The 20,079-nt window shown below is 43.5% G+C and overlaps 1 protein-coding gene across 3 annotated transcripts; it reads right to left on the reverse strand.

Moving 5' to 3' along the window:
• Nucleotides 1–26: 26 nt before the first annotated feature.
• On the reverse strand, nucleotides 27–19,102 carry cep170ba (centrosomal protein 170Ba). 3 transcript variants are annotated; one of them, XM_053435318.1, is made up of 19 exons: nucleotides 18,834–19,102; nucleotides 17,375–17,512; nucleotides 15,479–15,568; nucleotides 14,607–14,687; nucleotides 13,868–13,924; nucleotides 13,222–13,378; nucleotides 10,728–10,856; nucleotides 9,452–9,946; nucleotides 7,852–8,768; nucleotides 7,560–7,679; nucleotides 6,969–7,107; nucleotides 5,216–6,850; nucleotides 4,267–4,408; nucleotides 3,708–3,840; nucleotides 3,227–3,361; nucleotides 3,034–3,122; nucleotides 2,486–2,579; nucleotides 2,334–2,385; nucleotides 27–2,055 (listed from the first exon to the last, which is right to left on the reverse strand). In XM_053435318.1, exons 2-19 carry the CDS (start codon nucleotides 17,477–17,479, stop codon nucleotides 1,844–1,846), a joined length of 4,782 nt encoding a protein of 1,593 aa, XP_053291293.1. In that variant the 5' UTR covers nucleotides 17,480–17,512; nucleotides 18,834–19,102; the 3' UTR covers nucleotides 27–1,843. The 3 variants fall into 3 exon arrangements, with proteins under 3 accessions (XP_053291293.1, XP_053291292.1, XP_053291294.1); XM_053435317.1 differs by having other exon boundaries at nucleotides 4,267–4,513; XM_053435319.1 differs by lacking the exon at nucleotides 7,560–7,679 and having other exon boundaries at nucleotides 4,267–4,513.
• Nucleotides 19,103–20,079: the final 977 nt, after the last annotated feature.

Here is a 20,079-nt window from a genome sequence, read left to right on the forward strand (position 1 = left end):
AAGAGATGTGAAAGAGTCGGAGAAAGCAGCTCTGCTCATCAAATTTATTTTCAAATAACAAAGAAACAAACCTGCAATCACCATCTAACAAATGACACAAATATCCAAACATAAATACCATTTAACTATAAATCATTCTGAGAGGAGGAGGACGAGGAGGAGGGGAAACAGAAAGTTACTATCAAAACATGAGACGCAGAGTTAATCTTTATCTCTTTGACTTTCTGGGGCTTAGATGTAGTTTAACAAAGTGGAAACACCATCCCACCGATGAAGAGCAGCATTACTTGGAGCGAGGAAGGACAAACATTCAGTTTCGCCGGAGCTTGTAAACAACCACTGTGTTGGGCTGCATGAAACGTCGTCCCCACACAGCTCTGTGGCACTTGTGGGTATATCCCAATTACAATCACACGTAGAGTTTGGACTGGGAAAGGGGAAGTTAAAAACGTGCTGGTGTACTGGGTCGCCATTCTCCCCCTCGCTTCAACCCCCACAGCACCAGATATTTACAATCTGTCACACGCAGGAGAGTTAAAGGCTTTGGCAGAACATCAGGTCCAGGGGATGATGCTGTTCTACATTAGTGCAAACGGCAAAAGACTGAGAGGTAATTTTGTCTGATCTACACAAATCTTCAGATATTTACATACAGAACGAAACTAATGATCGGATTTACACACAAGTTGTCATTACATTACTTTTGTCACAGGACCAATTAGATTGGATATTTCCTCGGTCTGGAGTCACGAGGTCACTTCTGATTGGTGTATGTAGCGTATGATGAGTTCGATTAAAGAAGATTGTTTTATGATTGTCAAAGGAAACTGTCCTCTTCAGTCACAGAAGACAACACAACAACACACACGTTTCAAGCCCCCCAATTGGGTTTTACACAATAAAAACAGACTTTTCAGAGGCACTTGAGGGCTTAGACACCGACTACTGGTGTTTTACAGCCACTCCAGTTTGTGGTTGCCAGGTGACTGAACCAGGGACTCAGCCACAGCCTCCACTCGGAAACACATTCCTGAGGGATTTCACCTCCAGCCGAGCAAACACCGATGATGCCAATGTACTGAAGATGTTTCAGGGAAATAACGGAATAAATACACAATAGATTGTCTGGTGTTAACGGTGTAGTGTAAGATGCGCTGGTCTACCAGCTCGCTCCCAAAATCATGTTGACTCGGTTACAAAATACCAGTGTGTCACAGAACACCCCTAATAAATACTTTACATTCTTCCACAAATCTGGTCTATAAAAGAGAAAACTGGCAAACATAGACAAAATCAATGGAGAAAATACATAAAGGAAATGCAATGGGTTTACGGAGTAAACAAACACAGTTCACTAACATCTGTGAAGATGATGTTCTATTTCCTCAAAATATCACTAAACACAAAATGTATGATTTGATAATAAGTTTCCCTGAGTTGATTTAGCTCAGGTCGGTTTTCAATTTGCACCAAGTAATAACATAGAGCTTTTAAAATCAGCCATGTTGGTCATATCATTGGTAAATAATGAGGAAGATCTCTAACAGAGAATCAAATCAATATTCAAGGACTTTCAGATGGGGGGGGCTATGATACTTCCTCAAATCATCACCGTATATGTCAGCCTGTAAATGAGCATATTTTAAGGGCTTTAGGCACCGTGGGTTACAGTGCTGTGTAGGTGTGAAGTGCTCATAGTGCAGTACTATGTATGTGTGCATGTGCAGGAAGGTACGGTTCCGTGAATCTAGTCTCACTTCCTCCCTGTTGTTTTCATTTTGAACACAATGGTCGGACACCTGCGTGTGCGAGGCCACAGCTGAAGTTCAGGGCCGTGTCGACCTCACACTAAATATCCCTGTCTGACATCGTCTGGTGTCACCGCTGCTCTCCTGACGCTCTCACTGGGCCTCGGGCCGCCGCCTCTTTTAGAGATGGAATGGACGGTTCTCCAGTCTCGCGATGAAGGAGTTCTGGAGAGGCGAACTCCAGACGAGGAGGAAGAAGCCTTCGATGCTTCCGGCTGCCCACCGGGCTCCATGACCGTGTTGATGACTGGACAGAGAAATGCAACAAAAGTATTATTATACAGAAGTTTTACACAGATAAAGATTAATTCCATCTTAAATTTATAGATATGTTATATGTAAACTTTCTATTATTGAATTTCTATTGGGTTTCTTCCCCTTTTCTCCACATTTTTAAAATGAAATACTGGAGGAAGTTTAACTGATTTGTAAATTAGTGGTGACCTTGGCATGAAACAGAAATACAAAATATGTGTATATTAGATGTACTGTTTATACATTTATGTTGTCTATGGTGTCACTCACCTTCAAGTTGTTGCTGAACTCTCCTGAGTTCTTTCAAGATTGATGTGATTTCCTAAAATACAAATGTCTGACTTAGCTCAAACACAATTATTCTTTAAAGTGCATTTCACTTGAAAATGTTCTATGGAAATCCCCCCGTAAAAATCACTGACCTTGTTGGAGGTTTTGACGACAGGGACGTCATTGTCAGAGTTCATCTTTGCCTCAATTTGCTCCCAGATATCCGCCCTGTCCTGGAACAGTACCCTGCGGGTACAATACCGGTTTTTAGGAAGCTGTTGCTTTACAGAGTTCTTAAAAAAATAAAATTGATTTCATTTAAGGAATACTGACGTACAAGACCTTCTAAGAGCATTTTAGTGGTGGGGACCTTAACACACAGTATATTTTTCTTCTTTGAAGTCTGGTTAATTTTTGATCAAATAAATCCTCGGTGAAAAAAACAGGGTACAGTTAACGATGGAAATTTTCTAAGACAAATGTTTATTCAGCGACTAATCTACTTAGAAGATTAAATCTCTGTTGTCTCTGTCCGTAAGACGGAGTCTGTATGTGGACTCACCGGGTTATACTAATTTAATAAGATTATTGGCTCAGTGCCATCTGGCTGTTAGACAAGGTCAATAAAGTTTTTCATCAAACCTGGACTAAGCATGGGAATGAAGGATGTTCATGTGTGTGATGTTTGTTTACATCTTACTTAATTTTATCAGCAAGCTGCTCAGTGTTTTCTCTGATGGCCACGATGATCTGAGTCACTGGGTTCAACATCAGATTGTCCACAACGAGCTAGAGGAAAAAACGTGAAAAAAAAAACTTAATAAAGAATGATCTGTCCATGCTCCCATCACAGTGGTGGTAGCAACGAGGAGGAGCAGCATGCTGTGTCAAACCTCGTCACTGCTCCGAGCTCGCTGCCTGCCGTTCTGCTCCCGGTCCCTGGAGCTCGGCTCAGGTTCCCTCGTCGAGGCAGAACTTGGTGGAACTCTCTGATAGTTCAGACCAGCCTCTGGAATATGCTGAACAAGCTGCAAAAACAATCAGGCATTAGTGTCACGAGGTAAGAGAGACAGACAAAGAGACAAACTACATGTCTGATGAATAAATAAAGCGATAAAAAAAGAGAGGAAACCATGAGGTACTGCTCTATACTAAGTGACTGATTAGTGAACATTTTGGGGAACAGTGTAGCAACAATTGGTAGCAATTTAGGAACCTGCATCTAAAGCAGTGAGAGAGACTTCCTCTTTGTAGTGTAGCTTGTGATAGAAAGAGAATCCTCCTCTGTCTGAGGTAATTAAAAAATAAGGATTTAATGCCTCTGTGCCATTAATCAGCAACTGCACCAAGTATAAGATATCCACTGTGATGCACCTGTTCGTGAGCAGTCACTGTGGACGTGGGCGCGCTGCTCTCTGCTCCAGCGCTCTGTGGTTCACCATCCCCCGCCACGTCATGGATCTCTCTGGCCAAGATAGCGAGGTCTTTAGCAAGGTCTTGACTCAACCTAGAAGGGAGGAAACATTTATTAGAAAGATGGCTGCCGGAAATAAGAACAGTTTCCACTGAATGTAAAACCTTTTCTTTCTTTACAAAGATGATCCATATCAGGAACAGAAGAAATTGTTAAACTGTTAAATTCTATTTCTGCCAATTTATTATATCAGTAAAAACTTTCCAGTAGTTAATCTATTTTCTACAGAGCATCATATTTGTGTTATATACTATTATAAAGTTAGTTTTATTTCATATTTGTTATATCTTATTTTGCATGTATGGGTCAAATCTTAAATTGACTCAAACATGAAGCTGTAAAGGCTGCAGGGGTGACATCATCTTTCATGTCACACTGATATAACCTTTAGAAAACATATTAGTATCCACAACAGAAAAAAGGTTTGTTATACTAAATTAAATCTATCTTGTGTCTTACCGTGCAATCTGAGCACTGTGTGTGGACCAGTTTTGGAGGGCGTCTCCCTCGTGGTTCTCCCCCTCAGAATCTTTTCCGCTGGCTTTCGGATGCAGGGCGACCAGCGGCTGGGGCCGAGGCTGATTGCGTGGACTGTGGGAAGCTGAGGAAGGTTGGGAGCGTTTGTGTTTAGGGGTGCTCTGGTTTGAGTCGTACTCCTCGTCGGAGGTAGAGGTACAGTCAGAGCCTTGCTGTCGCCTCCTGGAGCCTTGGCGTCGTGATTTGGTTTGAGTTACAGAGGAGGGCGGGTAAAGAAGAAAAAGAGGAAGAAAACAGACGAGAGTCAAAGAGTAAAGGCCAGAAAATCACCACCAGGTATTTCAGGTAGTCACCAAAAAACTTCCCAGAAGAGTCAGGTAAGGTGCTGTGGAAGTCCTCATCACTACAACTGTGACCAATTCAATGTTTCAAAAATAATTTAACAACTGAAATGAGCAGTTCACTTCCACAGTACTACAGCTGAGTACCAGACCACACAGTAATTCCTTTTGTGCAGGGCTGGTAGTAGTAGTGTAGTTTTCAACATGTCCACAATATCCCCATGGTATGACTGTAAATAAAGGTGAAGTCACATATTACCATAAACTGCATGAGAACAGTGTGGAGATAAAGGAAAATATTTAAGTTTATTTGAAAGTATTGTATTAATGTTAGTATTATTGTTATCAACAAGTCCAGAATCAATTCCCACTTTCCAAAATAGAAAGTATAGAAAATAGAAAGCCTAGGATATATTTCCTAAAATATAGATTATCAAGGATTTGTTTAAAACCCATTCACCACGGCCACAGCTTGACAGACCTTTAACCTCTTTTCTATGATGAGTTATACGGACATACAGTAGTTATGACAATCAAAATATTTGACTTTAAATAAGACAGGTATGTGTGAGGGTCTGTGTTATACTCACTTGCCGTGCTGGTGGCATATTTGGCACTGCTTGAACGTCCGCGGGTGATTGGAGTCTTGTTGAGCTCTGCTTTCTGCGGCCTTTCCCCTGACTTTACTCCCGGAATAGAAGCCCGTCGAACAGAGCTACCGCCAGACTCTGTGCTGCGGTTGGAGAATCCTGAGCTCCTGCCCATCCCATGTGGGACGGAGGACGACTCGGTGTCGCTGGTCGTGTTGAAAGAGCCCGTCCGCTTTCGAGGCATCGCCAGCATATCCAGCCTGGTGAGTTTCTTGGTTTCCTGCGGCTGCTTAGACTGGATGTTGGCCGCCTCCTGGGTCAGCCTGTCCGTCTCCGTGCCCTCGTTGTCTGAGGCCTCTCCCAAGCGAGCGCGACGCAGCATGGACGCCCTGGTGGGTCTCGGCGCCGACAAACTGTTGGCACGACTCAAGGGCTGAGACACTCTGGTGGGCTTTGTTTCCTCCTTCTGATGGGCCATGGTGTATTTTTTGCGGGCTTGGTAGTTGTTAGACTCCTGATCAGAGTAAGGTAAGCTCTGAGGGTCATCACTCAGGTCTGTGGAACCACGTTTCCCAACACTACGTCTCAGTCCAACTGGCCTCCTGAAAGACTCAGTCCTACTGCTGCTGTCAGCTCGCTGAGGACGACGCTTTTCTGACAACACGGACTGATGGTTTGAGTCCTGACTCGCTATACTGGCTGAAGACTTTTCCCTATGGAGGCCAATAACAGAGGGTTTTTTCATCAGTGTGTTTTGCTTGGTTGTATTGCTATGCTGGCTGACTGTGCTGGAGGTATCCACATCAGACTCCGCAGAGAGAGAGTCCATTACTGGAGAGGGAGTGCTTCCTGATTGTCCTGCTTTAAGTTTGGCCTCCAGAACAGCCAGAACATCCTCCGTCTCTTTCAGGTAAGAGTGAGTGTCCTGATTGCAGGCTCTCGGGAATAATTCAGAGTCGGGATCCTTCTGAGCAGACTGGCTAGAGATGTTAGGCAATCTGGGGTTGCTAGGGTGCTCCTTGGTGAAGCTCTCTTGTCTGATTAATGGAGATACTGTCCTGGCCTCTTTGTACTCTGGACTCTGAGCACTCTCGCTCAGGATAGGAGCCGATGCGCTGGGTTTGACTTTTCCAAAGTCCTGGTTACCTCTCTGTTTGGTCATGGTGACTGTTGAGTAAGTTTTGTTTACAAGTTTATTCTCAGCCTTAGGTGTGCCTGGTTTCAAGCCTCTATATTCAGGTTTGGACGGAGCTTCGTCTGACTCGATGTAGAATGATGTAGGTTTGGTTGAGAGTCTGGACTTCTCACCAAGTGTCTTCTCTTCTGTGTCCGACAGCTGTCTCCTCCTCTGCTCTATGATGGAACCATCACTGGACTTGCTGGCGTCACTCAGGCTGTCAGGCTCTACCTCGTCCTGCACTGACAACCTGTGAATGCCATCCTCTGAAGTGCGGCCCACTAGGCTATTCTCTTCTACATTGAATGTTGAATGGGGGTCATAATGAACATGAATGCTGGGAGTTGTAACGTCACTCTTCTCCCCCACTGGTACCTGGGGCAGGATGCGTCGAGCCCTTGAGTCTGTACTGTCATAGCTGCGGCTGAGAGAGGCCTTGCTGACGATTGTACCTTGTGCTGAAGTGGAAGAGTTTTAACGCAAATTAACCACATGTATTGAAACGGAATATCATTCATATTTATCAGGTTGTCTCATTATCATTTCAAATAGAATCGTATCTTATCAGACGCTTACCCCCTCCTGACAGCTCCATCTGGGAAGAAGCGTCAAAGAGGCCAGACGAGGGGCCAGACTCTGTGTAGCTGTCTGCCAAGCTGGCCCAGCAAGACATCCACTTAGGAGCCCCCTGTAACACTGCAGCTGCTTGCTGAACCTGCATGAGAAAACAGTCAACTTATTCAAGAGAAGAAACAACATTTTGAAGAAAGCACAGGTAAAACAATATGATTCCCTGAGTAGGAAACAATGTTAATATTAAGAGCAGAGAAGATATCAAACATCAGTCTGGGTCATTAGAAATTATGAGGGACAAGTGAAGTTTTTTTTTAAACTTGTATTTGGTTAGAGAGAAAAACCAAAGAGGGAACCCAGAAACTGCAAGAAATCACAAAATCATATCAGAGAAACCAAAAAGAACCGAAATTCCAAGAGGGTAAATCAAGACAGCAGTGCACGCTGATTTGTGCAACAGTTATGATTTATTGACCAAACGCATTGAGTCATTGTCTTTAGAGCTGACATTAATATAATTTATCAACAGATCCCACCCGGAGCAGGACTGTTTACCTTCACCAGACTCTGTCCCTGCTCTGGAGCTGGCCTCACCTGCCCACTGCTACTCAGACTATGCTGCTCCCTGCCCTGCCCAATAACAGGCCTAAATGCTGATGATGTTTCTGCTTCACTCTGGTTGGTTCGCTCTGGGCTCTCAACAACACCAAACACCTGTCAGGAACAAAGCATCGCAAGTGGATAAGTGTATGCACGGAGAAGTGGGACTTTCTCCATGAGACATTGGTGAATTGTAATACCAGCTTTTATTACCTTTAAGGAACATGATGCATTCTAAAAGCAACTTTGCTTTTAGAATGAACACAAAATAGATTGAAAGACTCACCTTGTCAATCTTGCTCCGTGCCTCTTCCAGCTCTTTATCTTGGAGATCTGCTTCGATGGTGTAAGTTCCTGCATCACTCAGACAGTCGTCCTCTTCGGCTCTGGGGCTGAGAAGGGGGCTCTTGACTTCCACAAGGTGAGACACTGGGGGCATCACAGGGGCCTTGAGGGGAATAGGCTTGTGGATCGGAGAGGAAGTCTGTGGCTGGTAGGTAGAATTAAGGGGAGGGGGACTGGCCTGTGATTTTAAAACTGCCTCTGGTTTTGCTGCTGGAGGGGAACTAGATGTAGTTTTCTCCCAATTGGAAGAAAGGACCTTTTTTGCCTGTTTGTGCAATTCAGCTGTGAATTCCTGGGCGAGTTTGGATCTCCGGCCCACACTGCTGAAGGGCTTTACCGGGACTGAAGGCGAAGACCGGGAGGAAAAGTTGGTGCTGATTCGGTCTTCTGTCTTCTCCCTTCGTAATGAGCCAGCTCTTTGGGGACCTGTGGAAGCGAGGCCCTTCAGGGGGACAGTGTATCGTTGGGTTGGTGGGGTGGTGGCGACTTGTCTCTCCGCAGATGGGCTTGAGCTCTTCCTTTCCTTCTCCTGCTGCACCCTGAGGCCTGAGGGCTCAGGCGGGGAAGAGTTATTGGTGAACGACTGGGAGCGCTTTTTTCTTGGATTCTCATCTAGGAATTCTATGACATAAGCCTGTTGTGGCTCAGTCTTGTCGAGACTGGAGAGGGACTGTGACTCTGGAGGTGAGGAGGACAAAGGCTCCTCAGAGTCAGGGGTGGTGAGCTGTTGTGGGATCGGGCTTCTCTTAGATTGTGGAGAAACCTGGGACACCGTTTGATGTTCTGATGGGAGAAGATTATTCCCATTGATTGTAGGATCCCCTGAATCACTGTGGGTGCCATCTTCATGGGGGTTTGCTGATGATGGAAAGACAACAAGTCAGTTCACCCGCTAAGAAACTACAGCAGTTGTTGGTAAACAGAAACACAAACTGTGGCTACATCCAAACTAGTACATCTTCGTTTTAAAACACATCACTATTGCTACGTTTATGCCTACCATCCACACTAGTTGAAGTAGAGTTTGAGAGCCTAAAACAAAGAAGTTAGGAAACGCTGCTGTTCCCGTTGAGTTTAAAAACTCCAGGGCTGCGTTGTCGTATGACAGAAAAAGAGATGTTTGGAAACAATGACACGGTCACCTGCATATGCTTCCTGCTTGGTTTTTCTCAGTCATGTCTCGACTACAAGTAGTGAAGGCATAACATTGCAAACACTTACAGTCAGTCACAGTGCCACCTCATCATTGGTCCCAAAAAATGAATCCCTTGTCTTACTTTTCACCGTTATTGTTTCTTGTTTGTAGTATTTGCTACTGTAAGGAAGCAACCAGCTGCAGAGTGGACAATTTGCGTCCCGTGTACACCAGCATGCACATTCCCAGTGTCAAGTGATCTGCGTTTTCAACCGATTCGTATGGATGGGGATTTTTACTGATGCAGAGCTAAAACACTCTTTTGGATGAAAATCTCTTTAGTTACAAAAGGCTGTTTTAAAATGAAAACTTATTAGTAAGGATGCAGCCTGTATAAGGGACTCACCCTTGGTGTTCTTCAGAAATGACGGGTCACTGATTGTGCTGTACATGTCCTCAGCCTGTGACCTCCTCCTCAACATGCTAGCATTGCTTTGGACCAGCCAATCAGCAACTTTGCTTTCTACTGACATCACCTCAGTGGGTGTGGTGACAACCTCCGTAGAGGGCAGCTTTCTCTGCTGGCGGAAAGAAAACTTTGTCACATGATCCTTGATCTTCATTTTACCTGGGGTGCATTCATCGAACTCGATGGTGAAGGAAGCATGGCTCTGGACCACGGGAGGTGTGGGGGTGGAAGGGACACACTGGGGGGGATCGGGGGTGTCCTTTGTGGGAACCTCGTGCACTTGCGACTCAGGCTTTTTGACAGGATGCTGCTGGAACTCCTTAGTAGGAATCTCAAAGTAGCTGGGCTCCCGGCGGTAGGAGAAGATGGACTTGGCGTGACCTTCGGACAGAGAACCGTTGATCTCATATTTTGTCAAATCTTTACCATGCTCTGTTGAAAAGAAACAGAAATATAAGACACACAGCAATCATTGGTGATGGCTCAACATAATCTACTTCTGCTAATTATAGAAATTACCCTTTAAGCTTTAATTAATAAGTGCAGACGTACAATAGTTGTTTTTGAGATCCTTTCCAAGCCAATATTTATAGCTACACAGAGCAAATCTCTGAATCCTCACAAACAAAATTTTAAAACTTGATTGGGATGACACTGTCACAAAATCAATGGAACGGTGAACCATAAATTAGACAATGTATCCAACTGTTAGACTGAAAAACAAATCTGCCAGTTGGTCTATGAGGCCAGATATCACTATGAGCTCAGAGTCCAGTGGAGGGGAGCAGGAATAATCTGTATCAACCAGGGCAGCATGAGACAAACACACACACACACACACACACTGACACAAGCAGACACACCCACACAGCAGCTTAGAGGTTCATAATCCATCATGAGGCAGACCAGCAATGCCCTGGCATGGTATTGCCTGGCTAGCCATCCACAACTGGCAGCCAGAAACCTGCCCTGGGCTTAACACCATCCATCTCTCAGTGACCCACAAAGGGCAGCAGATAGAAGCGCCATAGAAAAACATGTCCCTACAAATTAGAATCTAATTCCTAGACATGGCATATCCCGATACAATTAAAGAAAAATTACTCTGTAGCACAAGTTTTGATTTAAAGGTTGAAACACTTTATTATAGATGTCATAATTTAGTCATGGGCTTGTGCACATAACAGTAAAAATACAAGATACATTCTCTGACCTGGAGACTCCTGTTCTGGCGATTTACCACCTCTGCTTCGCTTTTTCTTGGCAGGGTCCTCATCCTCCCCCCACCACGATGGCTGGCCATACAGAGGAGTGGGCTTGGATATCGGAGAATCGGTGGTAGCTAACAGACAAACACAAAAAAACAGACACACACACATTAGGCAGAGGGACAAAAAGAAAGGAGGAACTGGATTGATACAGACTTCTGTGGGTAAATACATGCAAGTCACACGATAAAACATTGTTGTGTTAATGTTTTGTCTTACAAAAACATAAGACACATGAGCTCAAAAGTAAAGTGTTACACTATCAAAAGCCTTTGGCCTTTTTATAATTTCCACACATTCCCATGACACAGAGAGAGTAGTGAGGGACACACTGTATCACGCAAACCACCAAAACATAATCCTCCTTGTGTGGGTCGGGATGAAGCTAATCCTAATCTTTTAAGAAAAAAGATACGATACGGACAGTAGGATAACCAGGCAATCTAAGCAGACGATTTTTGTTGACAGTGATACTGTGGTTTGCGCATAGTTTGCGCACTGACCTCGGTATATACTCAACTTCCTGTACAGGTGCAACCTGGGTAATGAAGGCTCATTTCCCTGATAAGGTTTCTTAACTGGTGTCAAGCAACTCCACAATCCTAAGCATCAGCAGCACTGCACCACTGTTGCCTTGGACACACACAATAAGACATCAACAGAGTGACGGGGCGAGCAGCAGGGCACGTTACTAATTCCTTTCCCCTTACCCAAGCCTCTGCTTTTAGCTTAGGAAAACACGAGTGAGCGTCACAGGGCCAGTGGACTGAGGATTGCGCTTTATGTGGAGTTTATTGATTTGGTAATGAGCAAAGATGACCACAAGGACCCAAGATGGAACAAGATGAAATTACCATGAGCACTTTTTACTATGGGACATATTCCTCAACAAACCAGTTAACCAATATGTTATCTGTACTGAATACAATTCAACACTAGATATTTTTTGGGGTAAGCTTTGTACAGAAACTTGATATTATGAAAGTACAGTAGGTGACAACGTGAGCAATTCCTTTAAAAAAGGATTATGAATTTAGGATATTTTAAATCATATAGTCCTGATGTATGGAAAACTGGACCATACATTTAGCGCCTTTAGTAAACACTGAATAGGTCCTGGCAGAGTTCAATCCAGAGTACACAAAACATTTATGTCGAGGGTACAAGCCAAACAAATTCAGTCAAAGAGAATCCATTTTTTTACGAAGACACAGAGATATGAAGTCGTAAAAAAGGAAGACAGGGAGCAAAGGCTGCTGTTGTGAGGGACAGGGTCTATTTTTTGTTATCTGAAAAAAAGACGCAACACACCCGACTTATTGTAAGTGTGCAAACCAAGTCGTGCTTTATCTTCTCTCACATACTATGAAAACTGCCTTATCTTGTTGACACTGTTAATTTATCATCCGGGTAGTGTTGTCATCTCACACGTGGACTGGGTCAAAACAACACAGGGCAAAGCTGCAGTCACGCTGCAGCCGTGAATGTGCCCAGCAAAGAGTTTGCGGTCGCATGTTTAGTGGATCACTGTGGTTTATCTCTAAGCTGCAGGAGATACAATCATCCTAGTAGGAAACACATTACTAAAACAAGGCAAATGATTTAAACAGTTCAAAGACACATTTATAAGGCAGTCAGAGCCTAGTACAGTGAATGTCCTATTCTAGGCACAAGTTGTGGTTTTCCCTCCAAGCTCACAAGGGCGATTATGGAGAAGAAAACATGAGAATTGCTAAATCAACAGCAGCTGGAATGGGAACTGTGAATGAGCTCCAGTCACAAAGTGCTTCCCTCAGACTAACAATTCTCCGACTGTTCCCCTATACTGTAAAATTGGATTTACTCAGTAGAGCTCAGCGCAGAAAGAGTGTGAAAGAGCGACTGTAAACATAAACAGCAACAAATCCACCTCAGCCTACAAGGACAGAAGTGCCAAGTTGGCTCCCACCCCCCCCACACACCTTTCTAATCTCACACGACACGTGGTGGCCCAGTGTCAGCAGTACCCCACCTGAGGTCAGCAATCAGCAATGGTTGACAGAGATAAGACCTTTTGTCCTTAATTTCTCACCGCTCAGCCTGTCTGGCGAGCCCCGAGTCATGTGCAATCATCCTGCCAACTCTGGGATTTCAAGATCTATTTCTTTACTGACTCCATAGGCTTGTACCTTTGGCCTCTCCGCTCACATGGCGTCTTAATCTCACACCAGGGAAGCTCTTAATAAAAGAAGCCACAGGGGCCTTATCAAGAGATCTGCCGCCAAAGTCATGCAGGACACGAAGCCACAAAGACTTCCTCTTCCCAGTGTGTGAACAGGGAATTCAAATCCACTTAGGGTAAAGCAGTTCCTCCAAGGCTGCAAGAACAGTTAATGTATTTGTGCAAGCAGAAAACTGGCCATGATTGAGTCTGCGTGTGTATGAATGGAAGCTGTTTACCTGTGAGTGAGTGGGCTCTTCGCTCAGTCTTGTCCTGCAGTTTGACATTGAAAAGAGAGTGTTTACTCTTTTCTGAAGACTGGAGCAGATGTTTTTCTTTCGTCTTGGCCTCCAGGTCCTTAACACCGATCTGCAACTGGCTGGTGTACTTCTCATGCTGCACAAAGACACAGGAGGGAAGCAGGATGTGAGGGACCCTCTGACAACAATCACTACAGATAGAGCTGCCCTCAGACACACAATACACAGAACGAGGAAGACTTTTCAACAGTTACTTCTCAGTGAGCTGCCGGCAAAGAAACTCAACCAACTGAGGTCAACACACATTACATAACATGTCTATCAATCGATTATAATGGAAAATTAATCAAAAAAGCTTTTAACACGAAAATATTAAGTCCCCAGATTACCCGATGACGTTTTTAGAGCATGTGCTTGTTTTTGTTCATTCAAAGTGAGTTTAAAGGCCTCTGTGAATTTGTATCAGACAAAGAGAGAAAGATTTTAAAGAAAGATATTGTCGATGATGGGATGCATTTACTTATACTTTATCATTAAACGGCGATCCATAGAAAGCGTTTCTCGTAAAAGGCATTACGGCACTGCCAGCCTAGGGTAAAAGGAATAGACTGTCAGTGTTACTTACTTTAAGAGCTTCCTCTGGGACCTTGTGTTGACTCCTCTCCAGGATATATACATGAGCATGTGCAGGATGAGTTAAAGAACAAACAAAAATTCAAAAACAATGTGATAATGTGTCTATTTATATATTCACAGTTCATTGTATCTGGTTTAGAGAAGATTGTTGGCAAAGACACTTGTGAAGTTTGTTTTTCTTTTACTGAATCTGTGTTGATGTCTAGTCTACACCTTCTCTACCAAGGTGGTCAAGTGTTCTTTGAAAAAGATAACCAGTAAAAACCTGCTATACTTCAAATAAGCAGCACACTCCACTCCTTGACATGTGCACTATCACATGACATGACACGACCCGCATTTGTGTGTTCAGTTCTGATCACTGAACAGCTCTCCCCCTGTTATCCAACCTACATTTCACCATTCATTTTTTTTCTGCTTTCGGGGGGTCAAAGGGTGCAGGAGATTTTCTGTTCACAATTGACTATAATCTAAAACCCCTGACTGAAAACCCACAGGGGATTAACATGCCAATGGGCTGAAAGACCACAGAGGAGGAAAACAATGCAAAACATTTGAGAGAGAAACAGCTGCTGACGACTGGCTCATTCCAGCCTGGTCTGCTAATCACCAACTAAAAGGGTTTCAACCAAAGAGCAGAACGTCTGTTTCACATGAATCACACAGATAATTTCACAGTTAACCCAAATATGTGAATACAATTTAAATAATCATAAAATGTGAAGGATATCGTAACCAAATCGAATCACATCGGAGAGGTTCAAGGTGATGTACTTCTGGTCGGGGATTCTTAGGTCATTCACGAACGTCTGCAAGAGAAAGACAAGCAACATGAAGCCAAAATCATTTTCACTGTTTGTTAATGAAGTAAACGCATTGACTCACAGGTGAAAGGCTCTCTTAATTCCTTGTGGCACGCACTCATGTACTTTGGTATAAGGTGCTTTGCAATTGGCCCTTTCCCCATTGAAAGTTCATCCACACAACACATTAAATCTCTGATGAGATTAAGTTGTTATGTAATGGCTGTCTCAGCTGTTGTAGAATGCTTAATGGCCAGGTGTAAATAAACATGCAACGCTGCTGATCATCTTCTGCCTGAACTTGTATTTGGTAGGAGAGCCATTCTAGGTTTTATCTTCAGATCTGTAACCATCAAGAAAGACAAAGCTGAACGTTTGAAGAACAGACTTTGTGTACCCAGATTCAATGAAGATAATTGAGGAGAAAACACAGCCATGTTGGATTTCAGTTACAGGTCCGTGCACTGTTCTGCTCTGATTAATTTGGCTGCAGTGACCGAGGCCGAAAGAAACACTCTGTGAGAACAATGCACGGTTTCTCCCACTGCTCAACTCTGGATTTCGTTGGGATAATGGTGCAATGAGGTGGCAACAGAGGGGTGAAGGGAGGGATTGGGGGCTTCAGCATGGACCAGGAAGAATGTGAGGGAGAAAAAGAGAGAGAAAAAAGGAGGATCCAGTCTCCTGATTTCTACTGTTTGACCAACCGTTCTTGTCATTGGCACAAAGACTGGAGCCTTCAGGGAGCTCAGGAGCTTTTATCACTCTGGGCTGAAACTAGAGATGGACTCACTCACCCCATTCAAACTGCCCAGGTCCTTCACCATGTGCTCATCCGTTTTCGGTTCATAGTTGATCACAGCGTGCTGCTTGTCCACACTGCGAGACTAGAGAGAGAAGAGTAAAGCAAGTTAGTCAATTCATCTATTTGAGGATGGACAGAAAAATCAACAACCAATCAATTGGCTTCTCTTTGGATTTGTTTACAATAATGTTTCAAGACAAAACATCAAGCACTGTCTGTTTCTCCAGTGTAGGAACTAACTACTCTTCTCTGTTTGAGATCAATGTAAACTTCTGAACAAAGCAAGAGATGATGGTGAAGATGGTTCTAATCCACCAACACCCAAGCCATTAAATAGAGGAGAAATATGCTGACCTCCAATTTTCATCAGTTAAACCGAGTAAGTGATTTAGGCTGACTCACTCTCTCCTCTCTGCTCATTAGTGTGTCCTTGTCACACACAGATTCACAAAGAGTGAAGGTGACCTCCTAACTCACTCACTAAATTACAACCGTCTCTCTGTATGCACTGGTAATATAACAAGTCAATGTATAAAAGAATAGAACATTTTATATAAAAACAAAGAACAAATAGAAATAAAAAGCAAGAGAAACAAGCATAATGAATAATTGAGGATTAAAATACTGGACAATGACAGATGAGATGAAGGTCTCAAACTAGATTTGAAGGCCAGTAGGAAGAAGTGGGTCTTCAGCAATGGCTCAATGATTTTAGCAGTGGCCTGTTCAATGAGTGGACTTCCAAATAACTTCTTGAGAATATTGCCCGGGCTGAAGTGGTGAATTTATCAGTTTACTCAACTGATAAGGTCAACTGAGTGACAGCTTTTTAGAATTCCACATTCCTTACTCTACAGGCTTTGGCTGTGTTTTGCTTCCTTTATCAGAAAGAAAACACTGGCTCTTGTACTGGGAAAAAACAAATACACCACTGAACTACAGAATAGATATTGGTCATAGAGACACAGACACTTATCAGGCCCCACTTGCCATGGAAAGTCCAAACATTTAAGTAGAAGCCCACAGCTATGCCATTTGATATGACTCAACATAGACTCAATCTCTGCTTTTCAAGCCAAGCAGGATTCTCTTGTTACAGACATGAAACTGAGGTTTGAATGGACAAAAATGCACAGAGCTACAAACCAGAGAGAAACCTACAAATTAAAGGGTTAAAAACTATTTGGGATCGAAACCTAATAGTGTTCCAAGTCAGGAAGTTATCCTAAGCATTTGAGCAGAGCAACAGTGGATCAAGTCTGCATCATTTCAGACTGGAACAAGCTGAGGGTTTTTTCCTGAATCCGGCGACGCCTAAATGAGGACGTGAGCAACTTTTCAATCTGACCGACCGCTGTGGTTGGCAGGGCTTTTCTGAGCATAACACACGGAATGAGGAGAGCATAAACAACCGCTTCTGAGGCAGCATTCCTCTTCATCGGCCTAAATGCAGCATGGGGAGAAAATGGGAGGGAGAGTTTGATACAAATACCACAAAGAAATTGTGTTTAGAACTGACAAAGCATGGAAGGCAAAACACAAGAACAAGAATACTTTGGCAATGTTTTAGATCCCTGCTTGAAAGGCTGTCAGGAGCAACTTTGTGTGGAGGAGCTGTCACCAGGTTACACACTGAGAAATGCACACACACAAGGAATGCCATGAACCTCCCACTGGTGTTCCACCTATTTATGTGATGAGCTGTCCTGTCAGATACGAGTGAGGAGCAATGCTACACATCCATGGCATCTTTTCACACATTAAAGCGAATACCTGTTAGGGTTCATACGACAGCGTGCCGCTGTTTGCTGTGTAAACGCAGGCTTCAGGAAAGCTAGTGCACACATTCCCTCTACGCTCTCCCTTAAGGGTACAGATTCACACAAACCTGCAGCATTAGCTCGCAGTCATCCCGGCCGACAAAGATCATCTCTCGTGGCAGCCGGTGGCGTGTGCCAGAGCTGCTCACCAGGAACCATGACGTCACACTCATGTTGGGGCCACGAGTCAGGATCTTCTTAGCATCCTGGGAAAAGACAGTAATAATAATATTCAAAGACAAATTTAAAGAAGGGTGTGGTGGCCAGCACTGCACTTCGATTCAGCCGGAGTCATTCTCTGTGGAGTATGCATCTTCTCCCCGGGTCTAAGTGGGTTTTCTCTGGGTACCCTGGCTTCCTCCCGCAGTCCAAACACACAAAGAGTGGGAATAGTTTTGTTAAAGACTCTGAATTGTTCACATTTGTGAATTTGAGGGTGAATGGTTGTTTGGCTGTATATGTGTGTATATGCTCTGATACAATGTCCCGGGTGTACCCTGCCTCTTGCCCAGTGTCAGCAGGGATTGGCTCCAGCTCCCCATGCGACCCTCAAGAGGAGAGGCGATACAGATAATAGAGGGAAGGATGTCAAATTTTTAAAACCTGAATGAAAGGCTGGAAGTGAGGGCTAAAGATGAAATACAGATAAATGTTCACATATGTCGACATTCCTAAATATCACATTATTATTTCCTTTAAGTCAAAAAGAGGATTTTTTGCTCCTGAATGCATGTTGTGGTTTTAATCTATTGGATCACTTACTTGAGGTTCTCTTTGAGGTTTCGACATTTCTTTCCTGTATTAAAAGCTAGTTTTTCTCGATTATATTGAGGGTTAAGTGTAAAGGATGTCGCACCTTGTTAAATCCAGTGAAGGAAATTGTGATTTAGGAATATGGGCTGTACAAACACGATTTGATTGATTGACTGAAACTCTTCTTTATCAGCAGAGCAAATACACGTTTTAGAAACAGCGCAAACCTGAAGTAGATCACTTAAGTGTTACACGACCTCACTGTGTTTACACAATGCATAAGCAACATATGGATGGATATATGTAGCAGTAACCTCAATATGGTTTTAGTGACCAAAGTCCTCCACCTGTGTCCTCCCCCGTGCTACAATGCTGGGATTAGAGAGGGGAAGTGACCATGTAGCCCAGTTAAACCTGTTGATCCAACCAATTCAGTTCCTAATAACGTAATAGAACTAAACAACCACTCTGGAGATACGGTGTGTTTGTGATGGTGAGTCAGCCACGTTAGAGACAGACAGGTTTACATGTGTCAACAGGGACTAGCACACAACACCACATTAGCTTCCAACTTCCAACTTCCACAGGTTTTCACTTCCTGTAACCTTGGCCACCTACACATTACCTCCAGAGACACAGCAGCTGAGACAGAAACACTTCACGACTCGGGCTCAAAGCTACGTCCCGTCACGTGAAGGCAGCAGCAGCGTTGTTGTAAATGTCGGTGACAGTGACGTTGTTTCGCTGAACAAACAAAAAAAAGCCCAGACGCACCTTCGGATCCAGATCCCGCTCCGCTCTGCTCCGGACCGAAGCCACACTTCCACGTCTCACTGCCGGAGAAGGACACTCGACGAACGGCAGGTAGAGTCACGACAGACGGCTCCAGGTGCAACAGCGGACAGGTAAGCGCTTGCCACACCCATTCACACCCTCCTCCTCTTCATCTTCTTCATCACCTTCTTCTTCGTCTTCTGCTGCTGCTGCTTCTTCTTCTTCTTCTGTCAAACGGCCGTAACTCCGCCGTCGCCTCCTCCCGATACGATGACGTCACTTCGACATGTCCTGTCAGTCCGCTCACAGAGGTGGTAGAAGGGGAGGCGGGGCGAGAGGTCTCACTTTGACTGGTTTCCCGGTGCCTTTAAAAAATAAAACTCACTGTAAAATGAGTAGAAGAATTAAGTTTATTTTTTCGCATACAGTGAATCTGCTGTGTGTTTGTTTCACAGGTCACATATTAAGTGGGGAAATAATTATAAACGAAAGTGACATTTAAAAACGATGTCCTAAATATGTTATTTTACTTTTATCTATCCTCTTTTCTTTTTTTTTACCAGGAAGGTTCCATTGAGATTCACTAAACTAAACTAAAATATTTGAACACAACAGACATAGACAAACAAAGACAATACAGGGATCAAAAAATGGATCCCTGTATAAATTAATTATGGGAAATAAACAACACATTTTAAAAGCAAAGGCATTGTTCTATGAAAACTGAAGACAAAAATAGAAAGCTATAATGGGAAAACGATACAGCAAAAATATAAAATCATATAAATACAAAATATCTATTTATATATAGAGAGAGTAAACCTGTGAGGCGTGTGAAATATATAGATACACATCTTCTATAGCAGTTGGAATATATTAATATTCATGTTACTATTGGTATAAGAATTGGTTGCTCTGGTGGTTCATCTTCTCTATAGACTATCTTGGGTTGTATCCGCATTTCACGCGTCATGTTATCAGACAGAAACATGTGTACGTTCAAGTTAGAGAAATCGAATAAATACTCATCAAACTTTTACTTTGAATCACACCGGACAGTGGTTAGAGTGAGTTTGAGATTCAAATAGTGTTGACTTATTGTTGTTTGACCCCAGTTGTTACTTTAAATTAAAATATGTGTATATGTATATTAAAAATGCAGCTTGCACAAGGCCTTCTCAGTCTGTTTAATTCTCTGCTCCCATTTATATCCCAACAAAACCTCTACTGTCAGATGAGGGACGTT

The sequence above is a fragment of the Pleuronectes platessa genome, chromosome 11, assembly GCF_947347685.1.
Source record: "Pleuronectes platessa chromosome 11, fPlePla1.1, whole genome shotgun sequence".
NCBI lineage: Eukaryota > Metazoa > Chordata > Actinopteri > Pleuronectiformes > Pleuronectidae > Pleuronectes > Pleuronectes platessa.